General features: G+C 41.1%; 1 protein-coding gene across 1 annotated transcript in view; it reads left to right on the plus strand.

Moving 5' to 3' along the window:
* The first annotated feature begins 2,892 nt into the window (after window positions 1-2,892).
* The window catches only part of CDH6 (cadherin 6), a 54,939-nt gene continuing 35,599 nt past the window's right edge, over window positions 2,893-22,232 (plus strand). The window contains exons 1-2 of the mRNA XM_032182308.1: window positions 2,893-2,929; window positions 8,016-8,370. Coding sequence (XP_032038199.1) covers window positions 8,143-8,370 — 228 coding nt within the window. The 5' untranslated portion in view covers window positions 2,893-2,929; window positions 8,016-8,142. The remainder of the gene's footprint in view (window positions 2,930-8,015; window positions 8,371-22,232) is intronic.

The raw sequence follows: 22,232 nt of genomic DNA on the forward strand, positions 1-22,232 counted from the left end.
TGACCCATGTGCTAGATATGCCCAGGAGTGGAAGTGCTACCAAGTTGTTTTCCTACTAAATAGTTGTTTTCTTAGCTGTTTTTATCTCCCCTCCATCAAGAACCAGCTTAATATTATTTACAGTATTCTGCTGTATCACCTGCTAGTCACATACCTGTCCCCATTTTCAGGTTGTAACACAGTTTTAGCTGAATGCTTTTCTCTGCAGGGGAACAATGAAATGCCATGGATGCCTGTCCCCACATCACCTGCACGAAGCAGACGCAGCTGGAAGCCTTTGGCAAGATCAGTTCCTGCTTCCTGTTAAACTCACACAGAAGTAGCTCACAAAAAGAACAGGATCAACCCTTTCCATGCAGCTGCTGGCTTCAGAGGTGAACAGCCTGTGACACCTGTGTAGGGTTGCTGGAGTTCCTACTCTTGCCTGCAGACCCAGGCAACATCAGATGCTTTTCCAGGTGCTCCTGCTGCAATGTCACCTGCCCGCACGCCCTGTAGCATGCACCAGTGTGCAGCTGGTATGTGCAGCAAAGGTGCACGTGGTGATTAAAGCACAGGGACTATGTCTTGACTGGCACACCATCAGGAAGGAAAAAAATAACAATGTGATTAAAGTGCTGCTGTATGACTTAGGAAAGCCGAGTCCAGGTTACAGCCCTGCTACAGGTAGAACCATAAAATGGTTTGGGTTGGAACAGACCCTTAAAGGTCACTTGGTTCCAGACCCCTGCCATGGGCAGGGACACCTCCCGCCAGACCAGGTTGCCCAAAGCCCCATCCAGCCTGGCCTTGAACATCCCTCCAGGGATGGGGCATCCACAGCTTCTCTGGGCAACCTGCTCCAGTGCCTCACCACCCTTACTGTAAAAAAAAAAATAAAATATACATATACATACATACATATATATATTCTTCCTTATATCGAAAATGTCTGATTTATATCTAAATCTTCCTTCTTTCAGTTTAAAACCATTGCTCCTTGTCCCTTCATACACACTGTGGTAAAAAGTCTTTTTCCATCTTCTGTATAAGTTTACGTAGTGAAAGGCCACAGTAAGGTCACCCCTGAGGCTTTCTCTTCTCCAGACTAAAGCCCCAGCCTTCTCAGCCTTTAGGAGAGGTGCTCCAGCCCTCTGATCATTTTTCTGTTCCTCCTCTAGACTTGCTCCAACAGGTCCACATCTTTCTTGTGTTGGGGGCCTCAGAGGTGAGCGCAGGGCTAACAAGAGCAGAGCAGAGGGAGAATCCCCTCCCTCACCCTGCTGGGCACGCTGCTTTTGGTGCAGCCCAGGGTACAATTGACTTTCTGGACTGTAAGCACACATTGCCAGCTCTTATCTGATTCTTCATCCACCAGCAGCCATAAGCCTTTCTCTGCAGGGCTCCTCTGCCAATTGATCCCTAGTCTGTGCTGATATTGGCAATTACCCCGACCCAGCTGAAGGACTTGGATATTCTTGAATGACCACGGATTAGTCACTTAGTGCAGCCAAACAGTGGAAACAAGATTTCCTCTTTTGTGACATGCCTCTATCTTGTGTGTTGAGACTGTTTATGCACAGCGGATATAAGACATGATTTCAGTGTTTCTAAATACAGAGACTTAGCATCGGCATCTCCGAAACAAGACAGTACTGAGGCTCTTTTCAAACGGCAGGTGAAAAAATCAAACTATCTGAAAGCAGATAAACCACATCATCAGTCCCCTCACCGGCTACTGAATAATCTTATAAAAGTCATGCAGTCATCTATTGCCATTACCTCCGAGGCACAAAAGGGAGAGAGATACCTCTCACTTTGCCTATTTTGTCAGCGTGTGCTTTTGTGAAGGCTGGTGTTTGTGTGCATTCAGGTTCACTGGGGTTAAAGCAGCTGCATTGTTCAAAAGGGCCATGCTAATAGATCCCAATGCAGGATGGAGGTAGTAGTTATCTTAACATTTCTGCTGCATTCAGTTATTTTTATAGTTCTGGACCTTTTCTCCTGCTGAGAGAACTGAAAAAAAAATGGTTTTCAAAGACACTATAATCAACCACTGCTGGCTGCAATTACATTGTGTACTTGATGTCTTCAGAAAGAACCTATGGTTAAAACTACAAATCTTTTGGTTTGAATTCTCCTGGCTCTGTTCTGTTTGGTATTTCAGAGGTGTATTTACAGAAACGATCGCTAGGGCATACGGGTTTATATAACAAAGATATCTATAAAAAAAAAAAAAAAAAGTGAGCATCAGAAGATTAAAATTTCATCAGCTATCTTTTTCTCTGAAAAATTGACTTTTTTTTTTTTTTTTTCTCTTTTTCCTGTTTATGACTGATATTTACAAAGGAATACCCCATGGAGAATGAAGGAAAAAGGGCATTTGGATTTCAGAGCAGTAAAAGCTAATTCACACTTGAGAAAATTATTAGATGGAGACTTTCAGATCTAACTGGTCATAAGAGAGACATAATTGTAAAGTAAGCTCAAACTCAACTGCTTTTTAAGTCCAAGTCAATTATGGACAAGTCTGCAATGTTACAGCTTCTGAGTACATGAAACTTAGTTATTACTGGAAATACCAAGCAAGAAATTCTTTCCTATATATAAAAAATTATCAATATGATATATTTGAATATATGAATATGACACTGAAAATAAATGGATATGATAACTTTGGAAGCCTCTATTTCTCAAGGTTAGTTGGAATACTTTCTTTTCTTTGTGTAGCTATTGCTCCTTTAACCTTTCTCCCCATGATGAGAAAGTAATTTTTTTGCAGATTTTCCTTACAGCCTTAATCCTTTTCTTGCCGTCTTGCCTGCAGGGTAGCAGAACTTGATGTTTGTGAGGACAGCCCCAAGGACAGCTTGAGGTCCTGCCTCCTCTGGGTTGCTCAAATTCTGTTAGGGACTGGGATATTGCTTCTTCAGCATGGCTTTGCAGCAAGGTAAAAATCCAAGCAAATAAAGATCCTCACCTAGCATACCTAGTTCCAAACTGGGGACTACCACATCCTACACACCAAATCTAGGACTCGGTATCCAGCTATTCTGCTTTCCCCCATTAATGCTCTACTTTCCTCTCTCTCAGGAAGGCCTGACAGGTTAAACACTTGCACCTGATGTCAGGGCCAGGGGAGGGTCCTTCTGACAGCAGATGGTGATTATGGAGAGCACCTCTGCCTGGACCCAGCACAGGACTGGCAGCTGAGCCTCTTGCATAGGATAGCTGCAAAGCTGCAACCTGTGGTCTGGCAGCCACAGCTGGCAGTTTGCTCTGTAGAACTGTTGGGGATTTCTGCAGGGTCATTCCACCTGGTAAACTCACTTGGTGTTGGCTGGGTAAACATCTAGAAGTTATTATATCAAAATACTTGTACCGCTTTCCCCCATCCTTCATCTTCTATAAAATTAAACATAAATTAAAGCTTTCAGGGCAGAACCCTCTTTTTCTTCTGAAGGTAGTGGTAGACACTTCAAGTGATATAGTTGTTGCTTAAGCCAGGGACTAGTTTCCACCTTTTCACCACTGCCCATAAAACAGGCTTGATTTTGAGGCAGTAGAGGCACATGCACAGGTGCATTCATAGTGTAATACTGCTAGAATTAAACAGCAGGGTCTGTTCTTTGCCTTTGTACATTTCTTTCCCAAGAACCTAAGCAATCTTGATGAGCATAGATACAGCTTATTTCTTCAAGGATTTTTTTTTTTTTTTTAAGTTAAACTAACTGTTCCTGTTAGTTGAATATTCATGGAGTATATCTGTATCATTCCCCATATTCCGTTTCCTCAATTATTATGACACATCAGCTATTAACACTCACCTCTTTTTCACTCTTCGTGTGAGAATAACAGTAAATTACCAATTCTTGAATACAATCAATGTTAAATCAAATGTAGTAGTGGACCTTAATCCTAATGTGTGAAGCTTTGCACCCAATTCTCAAACAATGAAACTATACTTAGATGACTAAGGAATAAAAGATCTATTATAACGGTACTTCTTCTTGAATAAAGGTTATGTCAGAAATTTTAGAGACACTGATGATTGTTGACATATTTAGAGACTATTTAAATCTAATCATCAGCAGCCCATAATGTTCGACATTGATATGTATACAGAAACAGAACTGAATTCATGGGATTTGAAAAGAAATAATTCTCAAGTCTAGGTTCTAGGACAATTTACAAGTCATATTCCTTTGGGAGTCTATTGAGGAGGGAATACAATGGGGCTGAAGAGAAAGGAATGAAAAAAACAATGTTTTCCCTCTCCTTACCGGTGCCTCTGATGGGAAGGCTCCTTGCTAGTCTGGTTGATTTAACCACCACCTAGAAGGAGCACCACAACCCACAGCGCTGGGAGTGTAGGTGGGACCTCTCTGGGGTTCCTCCTGCCAAGAACCTGCACCTGATGGCTGTCACTGTGCTGGAAAGCCAGGACTGTGCTCCCTCATACACTGGAGGAACCCTGATGGACATTTCCTCCGATTTCTACTTGCAGTAATGAAGTACTTCGCAGGAAGGGTGTAAATTCACACTGAGTTCTCACATCGGTGGCATGAAGACATCTACATTAATGAGATACTGGGGGAAAGGGCGAATAGAAAGGTTGACTATGAAAATCGTCACCTAGGGGAAATAATTTTGAAGTAAGCTGATATTTATAGTGATTAAGCAATTGTCTGAGGTTTTGATCCTTCAAAGAGGCATGAACATAAACTTTAAATCTGCGACTTGTCACATCGAAGACAGTTCTTTGACTGCAAGTGACATTGCTTTTATGTTAACAATCATCATACCTAAACTTAGACTGGGATTTTTTTTTTTAAGGTTGGGTATGCAGATTCCTCCTTCTCCCATAAAAAGCCCAGATTTGATATATATTTGAGCTGACGGAGCTAAGCCAGTTGTCTGAGATTGTTGTACAGTAAAATCGTTTTTCACTCTTGACATTTCAGTTGATTAACACAGTGCGTTCCCCAACCAGCTGACCAGCTGATGTTTGAGCAAAGTGAGATGTCTGAAGTGCTCTTTCTGTCTTTCTGCCTGTCTTTGTACAATGTCAAGAAAACAAAGAAATTTTAGCTCCTGTCCCTTGGTGTGGACCAAAGGAAATGTCCCATCAATTATATTTGCACACCTTCAGTTAGAGAAAAAAAAATGACTTGTTTTCAAACTGAAGATGGGAGTGAGCGCAGATTGCAGGCGAGGAACCATTACGGTGCAGAGACCTCTCTGGAGCATGAGGCATTGGGACTGAAGCACAAAATGTCATTTAAAAGCCACAGGAGCTCACTCTTTACTAAAGGCTCAGCTTGGAGTATGTCGTTCCTGTCCTTTTTATTCACCTCACTGCATTTATCATTATGACCCATAAAATAGTTATCAGCACCTATAGGGCAAAGACACCCTGGACTTCGGTGGGTACTTACCCTGACTGCATATTTAAGCCAAGGTCTGTAAAAGTGTCTCTGCTCTCTTGCCACTCACACAGAGGTTGTCAGGGCTTAGCTGCTCAGCCACTATGCAAAGACCACCCAGTCAAGAGGAACATTATGGGATCATGCCCTTATTTCAGCTTTTTGGACACATTTCTGCAGAGGAGAATAAAAGACTGTGTTTGACAGCTATGATATCATTTTCGTGAGTTATATTTCAGCATGAGCCACTATAAAACCTCTCCCATGACATCAGAGCTGTGAAATATAGCTGACTTCAAGTGCAGAAAATTCCTCCACAGGAATAACTGTTTCCTGGCAATTGGCATTTGAAGGACTGATCCTTTAAAAGGATGGCACAAATCCTATGCAGGTGACTCTGCTTTAGGCAACACTGCTCAGAAAACATCACATACAGGAGCAGAGGCATAGAGCCCCACTGAGGGATTTGGCCATAGAGGCAATGTGATGAGCACTAGGGGAGCCTGTCAAGTGATGATTTTCATTCCCTCATGCCTCAGCAATCCACGTAGACTTCACTAATTGCAAAATAATAGGTTTGCTTGTACACTGTGCTCCCTACCTCAGACCCTGCCTCCCCAGAGAAGCAAGCCACGTGTGTGCAGCCTGAACTTGCTTCTCCTTGTCCTTTCCCACCCACGCTCCATGCGAGCTTCATGCCAGGCGTGCTGCTAGAGGGCTCTCTCTGTGTATGAACATGTTTACACGGGGGTTGTGCCTACAGAGCCATGGGTCAGCATCTGCCTTATGGCACTCAGAGCCCCCAGACCTGCAGGGCTGATACTGCCTACAGAAGACTCACCCGTGCTAATAAGAGCTCACTAGGTGCCTTCCCTGCTCTCCGGAGGAAACTATACCACTTCAGAATTAACTGTGCCTTTTCCACTCCTCCTCTTAATGTTAAAAAAACAACTCCTTCCCAACCAGAAGTTACCTTCTTTTGCTATTTTACCTTGTGAAGCAGTAAAAAGATATTGTTTGAACAGCCCTGTTCCATTACGTACTATCCATCTAAAAGCTAAGTGGTATTTCTTTATAGAAAATGATTTACTAAGAGGAACCGTAAGAGACTTGAGGTTATTTTATACAATTTATTACTAAGAACAGTGACAACCAGAAGAGTGGCTAACCCGAGGCATTGTAAATGCTTTAACTCCATCAGTGTAGCTCAGAGGCTAAATTCTGCCTGATCTACACCTTTAAAAAAAAATTAAAAAAAAAAAAAAAAAAAACACATAAAATATAGCTTAAAAATTATCTTTGATGTAGAATACGATCCAAATAGTGACACATTAAATACTTAGAAAATTAAACAAACCTCTTGTGATTTGATATGAAGTTAGATTGCTATTCAACAATTTTATTTACAAACATTGCGAGCTGTTATGTTGAATTTTGAGCTGGTTCAGAATGATCTATATTTTTTGATCAGGATATTGAAAAAACTTTTCCAAAAAGCATCTGTGCAAAACAAAATGAAAATCAAGCAAATGAGCCTTCTTTAAGAGTATGGATCTGTTTGGACTAAAAAATTGAACAAAGTGTTTATGAAAAGTACTCTTATATGTTGTAGAATGTTTCTGTCAACTAATTCTGATTTCTTCAGATTATAAAATGTTCCAGAGCTGATCATTAGGCATTTGGTTATCTGATATCATTTCTTCTTTGTGAATAAAAGCTTTCAACTGCTTTAAAACAGAACTGTCAACACCGAGCTGTAGTACTGCATGGATGGCTTTTTTCATGACGAAAATCATGCAGTCTTCTGAGATGGGGATCATTTTCACATTTATTTTGTAGCTGCACAGATATTTAATATTAATAATAGGAAACGGTAGCTAGTAAGAGCTCACAGATAGAGATGAACGAGCTATTTTTTGTAAGTAACTAATGAAAACATTTACATATATAACTATGTATTTAAAGATTCAAAACTCAACATAAAACTCAGGCAGTAGGTAAATAAGAAAACCGAAATGTCCACTTAATCTCCCATATAGTATTAAACAGGCCTAGTGTGTGGGACATATTGACAAATGCATACAGATATTTCACTAACTTGTTTACCTGATCCTTCTTAAATGAAGTTAAAGGCAACATTCCTTAAATTTTAGGGGAATATTCTGGAGTTATTTTCAGTCCATAACTATAGCAACCAAAATGCTTCCTGAGAAGAGTGTGCATTCTTGCTAGCCCTTCTTCAACATAGTGAATCCTACCAAGATCTCTGGTCAGAAATTAATCAGTTATATCCTGAAATCCAGGTCATAAAAAAGGAAATGCCTTGTTTGCCTTAGTCCTTGAATGGAAGTAAATCGAGGCAAAGAAAACAAAAACAAAAACAAAAACAAAAACAACAATAACACCACCAAAACACATCAAGACTACCTCTTCCAACTCAACATAGATTAACTCCAGTTACTTAAAGGACCACCTGCAATGTTCTGAACCAGGAATAGCCCTACTTTTCAATGATCACTTTTACTCTTCTACTTTTTGGACTTGCTTGCTGTAATGATGGTTGTTGAATACCTTTGAAAATACTTAAAATGTTATTATTTTTCTTTTCAGAGATCCTTTGAGACTGCAAAAGCTGTTTAAAGGAGGAAGACGGCATGAGATTGGATTCAGTGCAGTAAAGTAGGTTAGTCTGAGGACAAGAAAAAAGTTGCTGTTTAGATCTTCTCGTGTTGCCGTGATGAGAACTTACCATTGCTTCTGGCTGCTGTTTTGGGCTGGTCAGCCCCACCAAAGTTTCTTAACTTCATTGTCAAAAAGGACTAGTGGCTTTCCAGAGAAGGGAAAGGTTTTGGTATTGTCTGGAAACAGCAGGAGAGAACTCAGTCGTTCCAAAAGGAGCTGGATGTGGAATCAGTTCTTTTTATTGGAGGAATACACAGGAACTGACTACCAATATGTTGGCAAGGTAAGATTCTTTTAGACACATCTGTGGTTTGATCTTAGAAGAGTCAGAAAGTCAGTAATAGCAAGTAGGTAAGAACAAAGCCTGCTACAGCTTGCACTTCTCATTCCTGTCTGCCCAGCTTCAGAGGACATTAATTCAGCAGAAAGGTTAGTACACTTCAGCTTCAAATTGTAATTCACAACAGAAAGTTCCCAGTTTAACTTGCAAGTCCTATGGCCAATCATACACAATTCTTTTAGAGTTGTTTTTTGTTTGTTTGTTTGTTTGTTTTTAATAATTTTTGTCCGGAAATAATGCAACTCAATTATAGGACAGCCTAGGCCAGTTATTAGCTTTAAAATTTAATACGTGTTTTCCTTCATTCTCTGCTCCTTAGCTTTGTAGTGTCAAACTATATATACCTGAAGAGGGTCTAGTCCAAGATATTTGGGATTCACAGTACTCATAATTTGGTGAGGATTTACTCTACCCAACAGACGGCAACCATTTCAGTGCTTATTCCGCACTGCACACACCAACGCTGCAGCCACTTTCTGATGAGGTTTCGTGGTGCTCTGTGACATGACCATCATACCACAAGCCATGCTATTACAAAGAGTTGAAGCACACTGTGCTTGTACACTAAGCAGTGACAAGCAGCTAAAAACTGCTAAGCTCAAAGCATGCTGACAGAAAAGGGTCTACAAAAAAAAAAAAAACAAAACTTATACCACCCCAACTCTGAGAATATCCACCTCCCTGAGCCGCAGACCCCATGTAGGTAGCAACCTTTGTGTGAACTGTAGAGCGACTGCACTCGTGGTAAATCTAGAGAGTCTAGACTGCCCAAGGTGCCATAGTCTATAGGAGTCTCTCTTGCAGAATATAGAAATTATGCTATTGATGATGACATTCAAAGTAGAAACAACACAGCTTAGTTTTCCAAACTAAAACGGGATTGTGTCTGATCTAGTTTGATCTTTCAAGCCTCTCAGCAAAGGCTACAGATCACAGTGGTTTGACATTTTATCTCCCTCTACAAGCTTCTGAGCATCCCCATGAGAGATGGTGGCTGCTTTTCTTGCCTGCCAATCAGCTGTCACTCAAAGCTGGATGTGACACTCCTTTCCTACTAAATGGCTGCAAGGCATGATTCAAATGAAGAGCTACTCAGCTGGCGTAACACTCATAGAGCTCCAACCAGGATAATCAGCATTCACGAAGAGTACCATTGAGCCCAATCTACAGGAAAAAAGCCAAAGGCAGAAAGTCCTCAGAGAGAAGTAGAAGGGAAGATAAGAGGGTAGGAAAAAAAGCCAGAAGAGAGTAAGAGGGGAGAAGTAGAAAGACAGAGGTGGATGGAGAGGAAACTTTACAAAGAGGAATCAAAACAGAGCGGGGGCAAAGGAAAATCAAATGGGGATAGGAGTCAGGAAGAAAGGTTACCTAAAGAGAGCACAATAAAAACAGAAGACGAGACAGCAAACGAAGAGCAACAACAAAACCCAAACAGATGAGAAATATGGAGTCAAGGAAAAAGAAAGAGCACAAACTGGAAGACAGCACTCCTCCACGCACTCTTCTGTTCCACACATTACCTGGGGGGGTCGAGGCAGTGGGGTCTGTCTGCAGCACATCATTTCCACTGCAAATCCTGACGTTAAACCTTCTCAGTCCCAAGTCCCCCACACTTTCCACTGCAGAATTCAAGCAGAATCCATTGACTTCAGAGGGATTGATAGGGGAGCAAATATTCCTGCAGGATAAATTTGCTGAGACAGTTAAAAATGGTCTAGTTGGACCAGAAAATCAAGAAAGTTTGAAGTGGAGTCACTGAGAGAGAAAAGTGGATGTTAAAAAAAGTGTGGATGTTATTTTAAAAAGTTATTCTCCTGTCTATTGGTACTTTAATATAATACACTTACTGTTACAAAGCATAGAAATGACACATAATGTATAAATGTCATTGATTCTGTGTCCCTGGGCTGTTCACAAGTGGCCTTTCACACGTCTTTCAAATGCCAGAACTGCTCACACCCTTGTAATTGAACAATTAGCCAAAAGGCATGGAAGAGCAGCCATTTATTATTAGAGAAAGTTGAGTATTGGTGTGAGGATAAATGATAGAAACAGCTGAATGTCTCCAAATCGAGGTAACCAGGCAATTTAACTGAGCAATTAAACTTGATTGGTGTGGGCAAGTGAGGATAATGAACATGTTTATGAAGCATATTTTAGCTCAGAGGACAAAATGTTAACTTTAAATATGAACTGAAAATATTTGGCTATCTCCTTTTTATTCTTGTATCATAAGGAAATGTGAATTGGAAGGTCTTTGAAAACAGAAGCAATATAAAGTAAAGTAAAGGGGAATGGTACTTGTGTCTTTCTGTATAAGCAGTCATATCTAGCTGTTCTGTTTTTTTGTGTTCAGTGGTCGAAGCTAGTTGGAATTAACTTCAGAATTATAAAAAAGATGTACATAAGCTACAAGAAAAAGAAATCTTTCAGGCTGCTTTTGCTTTTGTCTTTTCTGTTCATTGTTCACATCTGTTTAATTCAGACTCCTGTACCAAAATTTGAGACGTAACATGTCTGCCGTAAAAGACTCCAGCAGCATTATTTCGATAACTGCCCAAATTACACTTGTGAAAGCCTGTAACTGTTTATGCTACAAACCCCACATTTATATCATAATAGTTTTGGAGAGAAGGGAAGGAATGCATTCAGGTCCGAGATAATAAAAAAGGTAAGCTCTGAGGATATCAAACAGCGGTAGAGCTCAGGGCAGTACTGAATGCAATGCTGAAGCATCATGAGTCACAGACCAGAGCACTACAGTGCTCTGTGGACTCTATATCCAACAAACCCAAATGCTTCCATCCTTTAGGAGACAATTGCCCAAGCATATACGAAACATTAGCCATTTTCTGGTACCCATGGTTACTGTGAACTGTTACAAAGAGGTCCCCAGTTTTGTTTGACGTGTATTTTACTGTCAACCCAAATATGCTGCCATGTCACCTTGGACACAAGAAACTGCTGGTGTTATCAATACAAGTTGATCATAGGCTGTGGCACTGACACCAGGGCCACCATTTTGTCGTCCAGTGTTTGTATTCCTGCACTTCATTCCCGTATATTCACAAAATAAATCCTTTTAAAAAGAATAGAAATTCACACCTCCAGTCCTGGTTAGTCTCAGACACGACAATATAAGGAACTTGTACAGAAGTTCTAGGCTGGAATTATTCATTGCACTGCTGAATAACTTGTGAGCCACAGCTATTCGCTGAAGTGTGATTGATGGGCACGGTGACATTTTAACCTGAAGATATCTTTTCTTCTGGTTCAGGAATTATGGCACTTGGCAGGGACTCAATCCCAAAATAAAATAAAAAGATTACATGAGCATCAAAGTAGAGAAGTGCCAAGTACTACAACCCAGAAAAATCTGCAACACTTGAGTTAGGTTTTTACAAAGATCCAGTTGTACCAATGGTTGTTTTGTACAGTTTTAAAGGTCTGGGGTGAACATTGCTCTAAATCACAGGTAAACGATGAAGTGGTAGCACAGCTATATATGAAAATACATGCTATGTTCCCTAGAGGTCTTCAGATATTACTGGGCGACAGAGTGAAAAAAAATCTGCCCTGTTAAAATTGCAGGCTCTGAGGCGTAGGTGCCATTTGTATGCAGCTGATGTCTTTACACAGCTATTCCACTGGCTGCATAAAATCCATGTACTGGCATCCATCACAGAGTCATCTCGTCAGAGCACAAACCCACAAGTCATTGTTACATAAAGGGATAGGATGCTTCTTCCTTTTAGACTAAAGAAAGGTCTGAACAAACCTTAAATCTTACTCATTAACCCAGAAACTGCTTCTAGCAGCCTGCAGTAGAAGGAAGCAACTTGCCTTCCTGATAACAGCGAGCACAACTGTGGAGCGGATCTGTCACACTCTGCCTCTCTGACAGTAAAAGGAAACTTCCAGACATACTTTTCATTTTCCCTGTGTCTTACTGATGTTCGTATAATTCAAGCAGTATGCTTGCCTGGAAGCTATCTGATGTTTCTACCTGTACCACCCATCATAAACAATCAACCTTTGCTGACAACTCCATTTTTCAAGGAAGATAAAGTCAAAGTCCTGCCGCTATGTGCCCTGGCAAAGCAGAAAGGAGACTGCAGCACTCTCAGCAGCACCAGACTCCTTTCAGTTGGTGTCAAATGAACACTGGGAAGGATGGGCTCCCCTCTGTCAGGAATGGTGTAGGCACCATTGATCCTGCTTCTGAGGAGGAGGGATGCACTGGATATTGCAGTATAATTTCCAGTACTGTTCTGCTTTCTTTTCCCTGATTTTACTTCTGGCTGCAGCTGTTCTGCAGGCAAGCACCATCAGAATCAAACCAAACCAAAGGCAGAGTCTCTTCAAACCACTCTGAGTTAGTGGGACTAAGTCACATACTAAATCACAAAACAAACAGGATTTACTTGCTCTACCTTGAAACGAATGCTGTAACATATTCCTGATGTCTTCAGTTTCCTGTTCCAAATGCAGTGACCATTTGTTATCTTTACATCGCCTAAAATTAAAACTTCTATTTGTGACTTCTACCTGTTGAGTGGGTCTACTCAAAACAGTTTTAGATTTCTTTTGATGTTGAGGGTATCATTTCTTTTGGACTAGATTCAACGCTCTGCTTCCAGGAGAAACGAGCCAGTCTCTGAATGGCCTCTTGGTGCTGAGCAGTTCCTGGTCTTCGAGGGGCTCACAGCAAAACTGTCCACCTCTTGGTTGCATCAGCCGAGCTGATGATTGCAGCGTAACCCAGAGCCCACACAGGGCTCCGTGCTGGATCCCTGTCCCTGGCAAGACCTCAGCATTGCTCTTTCACAGCCAGATGTGCACATGAAATTTGTGCACACCACGCAGGAGGAGGAGGATTAAAGCTTTGTTCCTTTCCAGATGCAGCCTCCCTCTGGCACAGCATCTGTGTGAGGGCACCAGGGTCCTCGGGGAGCACTAATGGCTGTCAGCACCATGCTCCGCAAAGCCACTTTTCTTTTAGCAGGGCACAGGGCGTTTGTGGACCATTTGTGAAACTCCTGCCCCTGCTGCTGACAAGAAAGTCACAAAGTCCTTCACGAAGACCAATATTAGTTACTTGCAATGATATGTTAAACACTGTCATGAAAGAAGCACTAGCACCAGCACTTTATAAATGAGGAAAATGATGTACAGGGAGGTTAAGTGACCTATGCTAAAAATCAGAACTCTCTAAACCATGATCAAAACCAATAATAATAATAAAAAAAAAAATCAAGAGTTCTTAGCCCCCACCTGCCTCCTGCTTCAACAGGCTGAGTATGTGTCTTTCTTGTAAAAAGTGGAACAAATGCCGTAGCACATCTGCACTTCCTTTATTCCTCATCCATCATTCATATTTTATGTTCCACCACTTGACTTTCCCAACTGCCCTTCGTTCCTATATTGAATTGCACACACACAAACACACACACACGCTTGTCTTATACTCCTCTTTGAAAGGTTTACTGGCGCTGATAGATGTTCTCTATACTCTCAGTCCCTGTGGAATGGAGATAATTCTGAAACGAGGGGCAGTTGAGAGGTTAGAGGCCCAGGACGTGAATCCAGAAACAGCTTGCAGATTTTAAGCCATCGTATGGGGACTAAGAAAGGAGATAATGAGAAATGGGTGGGATGCGCAAGGATGTTATTCAGAAAATGAAAGGGAGGAAACAAAGCATGTTTAATGTTTACGGTCCTCATAATTGTGAATCTGCTTGGCATCATCCTTATGCCCAAACACATTGCACAACATTAGAGCCTTACAACCATCTGTCTCAAACATACCACATTTCCTCCTTTATGGCACATGATGGTACTTACAATGTAACGGTACATAACCTCCTCCCCTTCTTCCCATTCTACCCAGAGAAGCCAAGGCAAGCACATCCTGGGACCCTCAAGCCAATACTTCTCTCTGGCTTGAGAAACAAAAAGAAATGAAAAAACCTCATTTTTCATCTCTCGTGCCCTGAACTCCACAAGTTTGTTTTCCGTATGCTAATGACCCAGTGCTTACATTTGAGGCCATCTCTTTTCACAGATCATCCTGTCCTCCCCTTGCCAGCAAGCTGCCTGTTTTCTTGAACTGTGTGCCCTTAGACTTCTAGCTACAGAAAAATAGCTCAACGCATTAATCTTTCTTCCCAAGGACAGGCTGCAGGTGAAGTTCACACAATTTGGAGGGTTACTTAGATCACTGGTCTTTGGAGCTGTGATTACCCTTTTCCTATTTGTTTATATAGCTGAGTAAAGTCCTCACTATAAAGCTGCAATGTCACGAATATGGAATTTGCAGGGCAGCAACAGCTAAAACCCCCCCTTTTCAGGCTCAAGACAAAGATCCATTGTTATTCCACCATTCATTATTTACAGTTGGCTCACCGACAATATTAAACCATAAAGCTTAGAGAAATCTCTTTATTAAATGAAACTCTTATCCTCTGTGACTCCCCTTGCTTCTGCTGCTGTTTCTCTTGCTGGTGAACAGAGGTTCACAGTGGGGCAGCAGCAGACTGAGAGCTGTGGCCAGTCAGCATAGCATTTCAAAACACAAAGTGAAAATGTGTTGTGATGTGAGTAGCTACTGCTGATCCGTATGCGTTAATGCAGACCATGTCTTGCTTTCACCATTAATGGGGTGAAACAAACCTTCGCATGCACTTGCAAATACTTCAGGGTTCAGTGAAGCTTATACTTAGTATCAAAGTCTGAGGCGGCAGATGAAGGAAAGGTAAGAATCACACTCTGAAAGGAGGGGAGAAAGGAAAAATATCAATCTTTTTTCTTTTTTTCTTCTAATTTCACTCAAAAAAAGTATATACCACCACCAAGAAATTTTGTAGAGGAAATAACTGAGTCAGCTGAGAGCTAACCTGTACGTTACAGGAGAAGGGAAAAAGCTTACCAGCAAATGTTTATTCTGGATCTATCATTCCTACTGTTTTCTTTTCAGAGTTGTTTATTCTGGGGTTATATCATCCGAAGAAGACTGCAGCCCAGCTATCCCCAGCTGCCATATGCCATGTTGTACCGAGCAGGATTCTAGCAAAGCCCAGCTGGATTGGCACCTCTGTATAGCAATCCTGTCTACCTGGCACTATTTCTTCTGTCTCTCTGCGAAACATCAAGTGTTGTTTCACCACTAGACATCTATTTGAACAAAGAAGGTTTTACTGCCCTGCACAGCTTCATAATCACCATTCTGTCTTCTTTAGTGTGTTTGTCATCTTTGCACCTACTATATCTTCATGTTGGAAGGCTGCATCAGTCAAGTCAAGTAATGTGTGTAACTTCTGTGTTTAGAATCATCTCATAGTCAATAAAGGGTTAAAATCTCCCTAAAAGACAGAACCAAACCATATCACTGTACCTTTGGCTCTGTGACATGGTTCCTCCTACATAACAGCCCTTGTAATCCAGCTGACTCGGGCACCAACAGAGGAGTTAAAGGGCATGCAAAGAGAGGTGTCAGAGTGTTCACAGCTTCTTTCCACTCCATGCTCTTTCTGTGGTTTTACACATTTCAGGTCAGTTGCTTAAAGCAGATTTAATGCTGCTTACAACTGCTAAAATCCCTCGCAGAATGTCCTGTACACGTAGGGAATAACAACCTCTAGGGGTGTTGCAGACAGAGAGTTAATGCCCTGTGCATAACAACTCTTGCATGGATATTCATAATTGTAAGCTGGTGTGAGCTTGAGCCTCATGCTACTTCCAGTGATAATGCCCTCAGGATCTACACAATGCACCCTGACAAGCCCACCTCACGCAAATACCTCTGATTTACCTACAGAAAATATTTTCTGGAAAACTACTTTCAGATGATTTAGACTGATTGGATCATATCCATTACATGTTCTTAAGATATTTCTTTATTCCACAAATACTAGGTAGCAATTTGGAGAACACAGACACAAATATTCTCACCAAAAGAATTCCAGGCTCTCTACTCAAAATCAGCCCCCGTTCGTAGACAAGCTGTGTTGGATCTGAACTGCTGAGGACTGAATATCACTCTGACAGAATCACTGAATAATGCAGGTTGGAAGAAACCTTTAGAAGCCCTCCGGTTAAACCCCCTGCTCAAAGCAGGTCCATTTATAAGAGGTTGCTCAGGGCTTAGTCCAGTTCTGAGTATCTCCAAGGACAGAGATTCCACACCTTCTTCAGTGCTTAGCCTTCTCTCCTTTCATTTTTTTCTCCTAATATTTAATCACAGTTTCCCTCATCGTGGCTTCTGTCTACTGCCTTTCATCCTCCATCTTCTCTAGCTCCGTCTTCTCTACACTGCCCCATTATGTAGCTGTAAACAACAATACGCCTTCTCTTCTTAAATCTAAACAAAAACATTCCTTTCTCCTCTCTTCATACATCATACACTCCAACCTCCTAACCCTCTCGGTGACCCCTCTGTAGACTCCCTGCAGTGTGTCAATGTCTTTCTTTTACAGAGGAGGGACGACACTAGATGCAGCGCTCCACTTGCATTCTCACGAGCCCTGAATGGAGGAGAATGAACTATGCCCTCTATCAATGGGCCACACTACCTCTAAAAGAAACCAGTGTACAGCTGGCTTTCTTCTCAGCAAGGACATGCTGCTGATTCATTTTCAGATTTTTGAAACGAAACACCCGGATCCTTCAATGGAAAAATGTTTTCTATCCAGCCTGTACTGCTGCAAGAGATTAGTCCAGCACAGACACAGGACTTTTTGCCTTTGCCTGTGCTGATCTTCATGAAGCTTCTACCACTCCATTTCTCCAGGCTGCTGATGTCCTTCTGGATAGCAGCTCTTCCTTCCCAATACTGACAGCTCTCCATGCAACCAACCTCAAGTTTTTTGTGATTTGTAGAATTGCTGAGAGTGCATTCTATCATGCGAGGTGTTAATAAAACCATTAAGCAGTTCTGACCCCCAGTTAGTTCCTCCTCCAAGGAACACCACGAGTAATCAGCCGCCAGCTGGACTTCTAACCACAGATCTCAACCCTTTGAGCATGGCTATCCAGCCAATCTTCCACACGTTACTGTATCTCACCAATTTGTCCATCAAAATACTGTGACAAAGGCTTTACTGAAGTCATGCAATATCCTCTACTCCCTACTTGTCCACTGTGCCATCCATGTCATCATGGAAGGCAAACAGGTTGGTAAAGAGATTTGCCATTGCTCAATCCACACTGGTTCTTCCCAATCACCTTGGTTTTCTCCATGTTCCTAGATTTAGCTTCCAAGCAATTTGCTCCCTGGGACTGAGGTATAGCCGGCCAGCCTCTCATTCCAGCTCCTTCTCCTCCTCTTTTAGCATGGGTATCACTTTCCCTGTTTTCAGAAATTAGGAACCTTCCTCAGTCACTATGGCTTTTCAAATATTACGGAAAGAAAACATTCCTTCACCATCCTTCGATGCATCCTATATTATCCCATGGACTTGATTTTATCTGATTTGTTTAAAAGGTCTTTATTCTTTTTTAATTTTTATTTATTTATTTTTATCTGCCGTGTAATGCGTCATGTCACCAGCTTTTGCTGCCAGGCTCAAGGACCTTTGAGACTTGAGGGCAAATTGCACTTTCACATTCTCGAGCAGTTCACCTCTCTGCACACGTCCAACATAGTGCATCCTCTGGTCAACTCATCAATCACTTATGTGAAGAAATTGTCTTATGGCACTTTGCAGAAACCTGGGTTGCAAGACATCAGAATGATTAAAGTCCCTCACGAGTACCATAGCCTGCAATCACACACCTTCCACCATCTGTCTAAAGAAGCCTTCATATACTTGGTTTCTTTGAGTAGGCAGCCTGTAGTGGATGCCTACCATGATATCACTTGTGGTGGTCTGTCCTTTTATCTGCAAGCTCTTGAGTGATTTGTCACCTGTTATTCTTCTTGAAAGAAGAATCTACTCAGTGGCAACCTAGGCTCAGGTTTCCCATAAGTAAACTCTTGGTCTAGCAGCCTTCCTCAAGAGGGCCCTGTCAAGATTTATATATGAGGCCTTTTCAGTTGCCTCACACAACTTCTTAATTATCTGTTTACACAACACAAACATTAGAAACAAAGTTAGGAAACATGACAGCATGGAGAAATTTTTCCTTTCTTCACTTTACAGCCCTAGATGAGCCAGGCATGCAAACAGATTAAAGACTCTACTGAACCTGTGGATATGAATTTATTTCCTTCTTGTTAGATCTTCATTTAAATGAGAATGTGGCTTCTCCTTTGTTTGAGTGTTCGTCTATATTCTCGCTTCTCCACTCCCTACTTTCCACCCTGCCACGTACACTTTCACCTAGCATATAAAATTCATACACATACCTCTGGATTTGATTGGCAGCTTTAAGTACAGCTCAGAAAATCAAGGGGTCACCTTTGTCAGTAAGCAAAGGATGAGCATTTGCTTTCACGCACATCCATCAGGGAGTAGTAAGAAGCTGTTACTTACTGAAGAAGCCTGATGTTTTATTCAACTACATCCCAATAAAAACATTTCTGGATATTAGGCCAAGCATGATTTTTTTTTTTCTTCCATAGTTCATCATTAAGTGATATCTACTCACTCCTCCCCACCCCTCCCCAAAGAATAGAGATTTTTACTGCATTAAAAATGTATTTCTTCATCTAACTTTATGAATCCATGTTATTGCCACAAAAAAAGATCAAGGCTGATATAATATTAAAGTTAAGGTGTTGTATTTGCCAATGATTTAGAGATATTTTTTAAAGTTTGGAAGTCTGAGAAAAACACTTTTCAGTTAAATGGGTAATTTTGACCTCTTATAAAGAGTAAGCCCTGGGTAAATTTCCTGAGATACTGAAGGCAATCAAAGCTGGACGTATAATACAGACTGATTTCAGTAACTCTTCTAATCAAGTAATTTAGGTATTAAGGGACATATACTGAGACAAATTATTAGTTACCAAGGTGCACGTTTATAGAAAGTACTCTTTTTTTTTGAAGAAAAAAATCCTAATTTCAGTAAATACCTGTAGTCAGCTAGCATTATTTGAGTTCCCTTTCTGACTAAGTAATGCAGTGCAGGATAGAAGTCCCATAAAAGTCAGCTGGAGATCTTCAAAGATACGTGGATCAACCCACAAAAGTATTCTGCCATAAAATGACTACGTACACACACAAACTCTTATGATACCTTTTTCCTGTGTGATTTTAAAAAGACTGCATATATGTATGTATATATGTAGTAGATATCTGTATATATACATATATATATATATATGTCTTCTGGCTCAGTGAGTACCTTTTCTTGCAAAAATGGAAATGCAACATAGTCAATATCTTATTTAATAAAGTTAAAGAATGAAGGTACATTAACTATGCTGTAGGTATCTTTTCCTGTGCACATACCTGTCTTTGAGATATACAAGGATGTCAGGATATGGGAGCTATTTTGCTCTGACTTGAAAGAAAGCTACAAGGAAAGTAGGTGCTCTTGAATTGTATTTGCAATTCTCATTGAAAAAATGGGGATTTAGGCAAGAGACTTCCATGGAGGCTGCCTTTTCTTCAGGGACTCATTGCACTCCCACTGAAACTCATTACAAGTCAGGCACTTAATTTTCCTTAACTCCACAGCTCACCCAGCAGAAGAAAAACCACACATATATTTTCACTTTTGCACAAAGTCATAAGTTTTAAAACACCTCCAGATGTTATTTGAGCTCATATAGCCAGCTCCAGAGTGCAGAAACTCCCCCTTCTACCCCCTCCCTTAACTAACGTGTGATGACAGGGACTTTCAGATGGTAGAGAACAAGCACCTGAGAGCAATTACAGTTTGTAGTGTTGTAGCTGGATTAGGAATAGGACATCAACCCATCCGCTAAATGCAGCAGGCACTGGCAAAGCCACAGTATTTCCCTTGCTTTAATCCAGTTTCTTCAGTCTTTCTGCAAGCTAACATAGAGCAAATTATACCTGAGACTTTCAAATCATGTTATAATCATTATGTACTGAACTGAGCATTGTTAACAACCCACATTTGACTGCAGGAAGAACGCAGAAGCATCAAAAAGCGATCTAAGATCAGACAGTAAGACTGTGACAGAGACAATATTAAAACCTGCAAGTCCTGTATTTTCAACTACAAGCCTACCTTTCCCTTACATATCTTGTGTTTTTGTCAGAGACGCACTTGCATGCACTTTACTCCTTGCTGTTGTTATTTTTTTATACCAAGCACATCATCAGTTATGCCTCAAACTAACCTTCCAGTTTAGTCTTTAAGACACATTCTCGAATCCAATGACTGACTATTCAGTTATGGGAGGAAACCTGCAGTGAAGAGCAAGTCTGTCTCCTATAACAAAATGACTTGTGCAGCTCTTTATGGCTTTCAAAGCTTCAAAGGACTGAATTTTCATTGCTGACCACTGAAGTTCACACACTAGGTAATAAAATAATTTTTAATCTCTCCTAATGTTCTGCTTAGATATACATGCAAGAGAGTATTCTTCGTACCTGAGCTAGGGTAGGCAAGTTTGGTGGTGGCTAAGTCCTTCATGCTTTTCCCTAAGTGAATACTGATGCTCCTGCTAAAACCAGTCTACCAGGTACTGTTTCTAACCTTATGCACACTTAAAAAATAATGGCAAAAAGGGGCTGGTAGTCACTATGACAAAGAAATGCCAGACATTGACATGGACGGACCAAAAAGCATAAAAACATTTTTTTTAAACAACCTTGGCCTTCCATAAGGAATTGAGAACTGGTTAACAACCGTATCTTTTGTAAGGGTAATTCTTGAAGTCTGCTATTTTGTTATGATTGCTGCTGTTTAGCTGGAGAGGGCAACTGCATAATGAAACCCAACTGCTGTATCAGCTTATAACAAATTAGTTTACAACAAATATATATATGTATATTAAGTGAGAGAAATCAATTACTCAGAGATGTAATGGCTTTGAGTTCTTCAGTGCCTACAGAGTGAGACTGGATCTCTTTCTTCTGGTTATCAAGTAATTCAAAGAAAAGCAAGAAGTTTGGTGAAAACGTGAAATTCAAGGGCCCTTATGTATAGAGAAGATCAGGCTTGGACACAATCTGCCTTATTAACTAGAGACTTATTTGTCTGTCATAACTGTGGATTTATCATTTACAATTATAATTGTGGTTAGAGATAATAGCAAGAGGAACAAATAACACTGCATTACCACAGAAAAGCTGAGCAGCTCTCAGCTCAAGAGAATATGGAGACACCTTTACATAGTTTGCAGCCTTGTTAAATAGTCATTAAGATGTGATAACAAGTTGCTCCTAGAGGGAGCAACCGACAGAATAAGAGACCTTCGCAGTTTGATGTACTGCAGTGCAGGACAAAAGCTCGTGTGTCATTGTCCCTGTTTAATCCCATTGAAGAGCAGCAGCAGTTGGGGAACCCAAGAGGGAAAGAGTTGATAGGCCCTAGGCAACGTTGAAAGGACTGACACTTCCCAATTGATTTTCTGCAAAGCTGATTAGCTGTGGCTGCATGTTTGCACTTTGGGTTAGAAAACCCATTTGTGATTTTGAAGGGTGTGTAATAAAAGCATGAGTCACCACAGCACGGATCTTTAATCTTAGTTTTGCATGTTTTAAAGAGGACAGCAGGTTCCTGACTACTCTTTGGGCAGCCTGTCCCGTAAGCCAAGGATCACAACATCAGCCAAATTATCATCCAGGTCTGTCTCAGGCCATGCAGTCTCACGTACAGTCCTCACAAAAGCAGAATGAAAAGAGCCTTCCAACCTGCCTGGAGGATGCGAGTCCGGAGGGTCCAAA

Source organism: Aythya fuligula, chromosome 2 (assembly GCF_009819795.1).
Source record: "Aythya fuligula isolate bAytFul2 chromosome 2, bAytFul2.pri, whole genome shotgun sequence".
Classification (NCBI taxonomy): Eukaryota; Metazoa; Chordata; class Aves; order Anseriformes; family Anatidae; genus Aythya; species Aythya fuligula.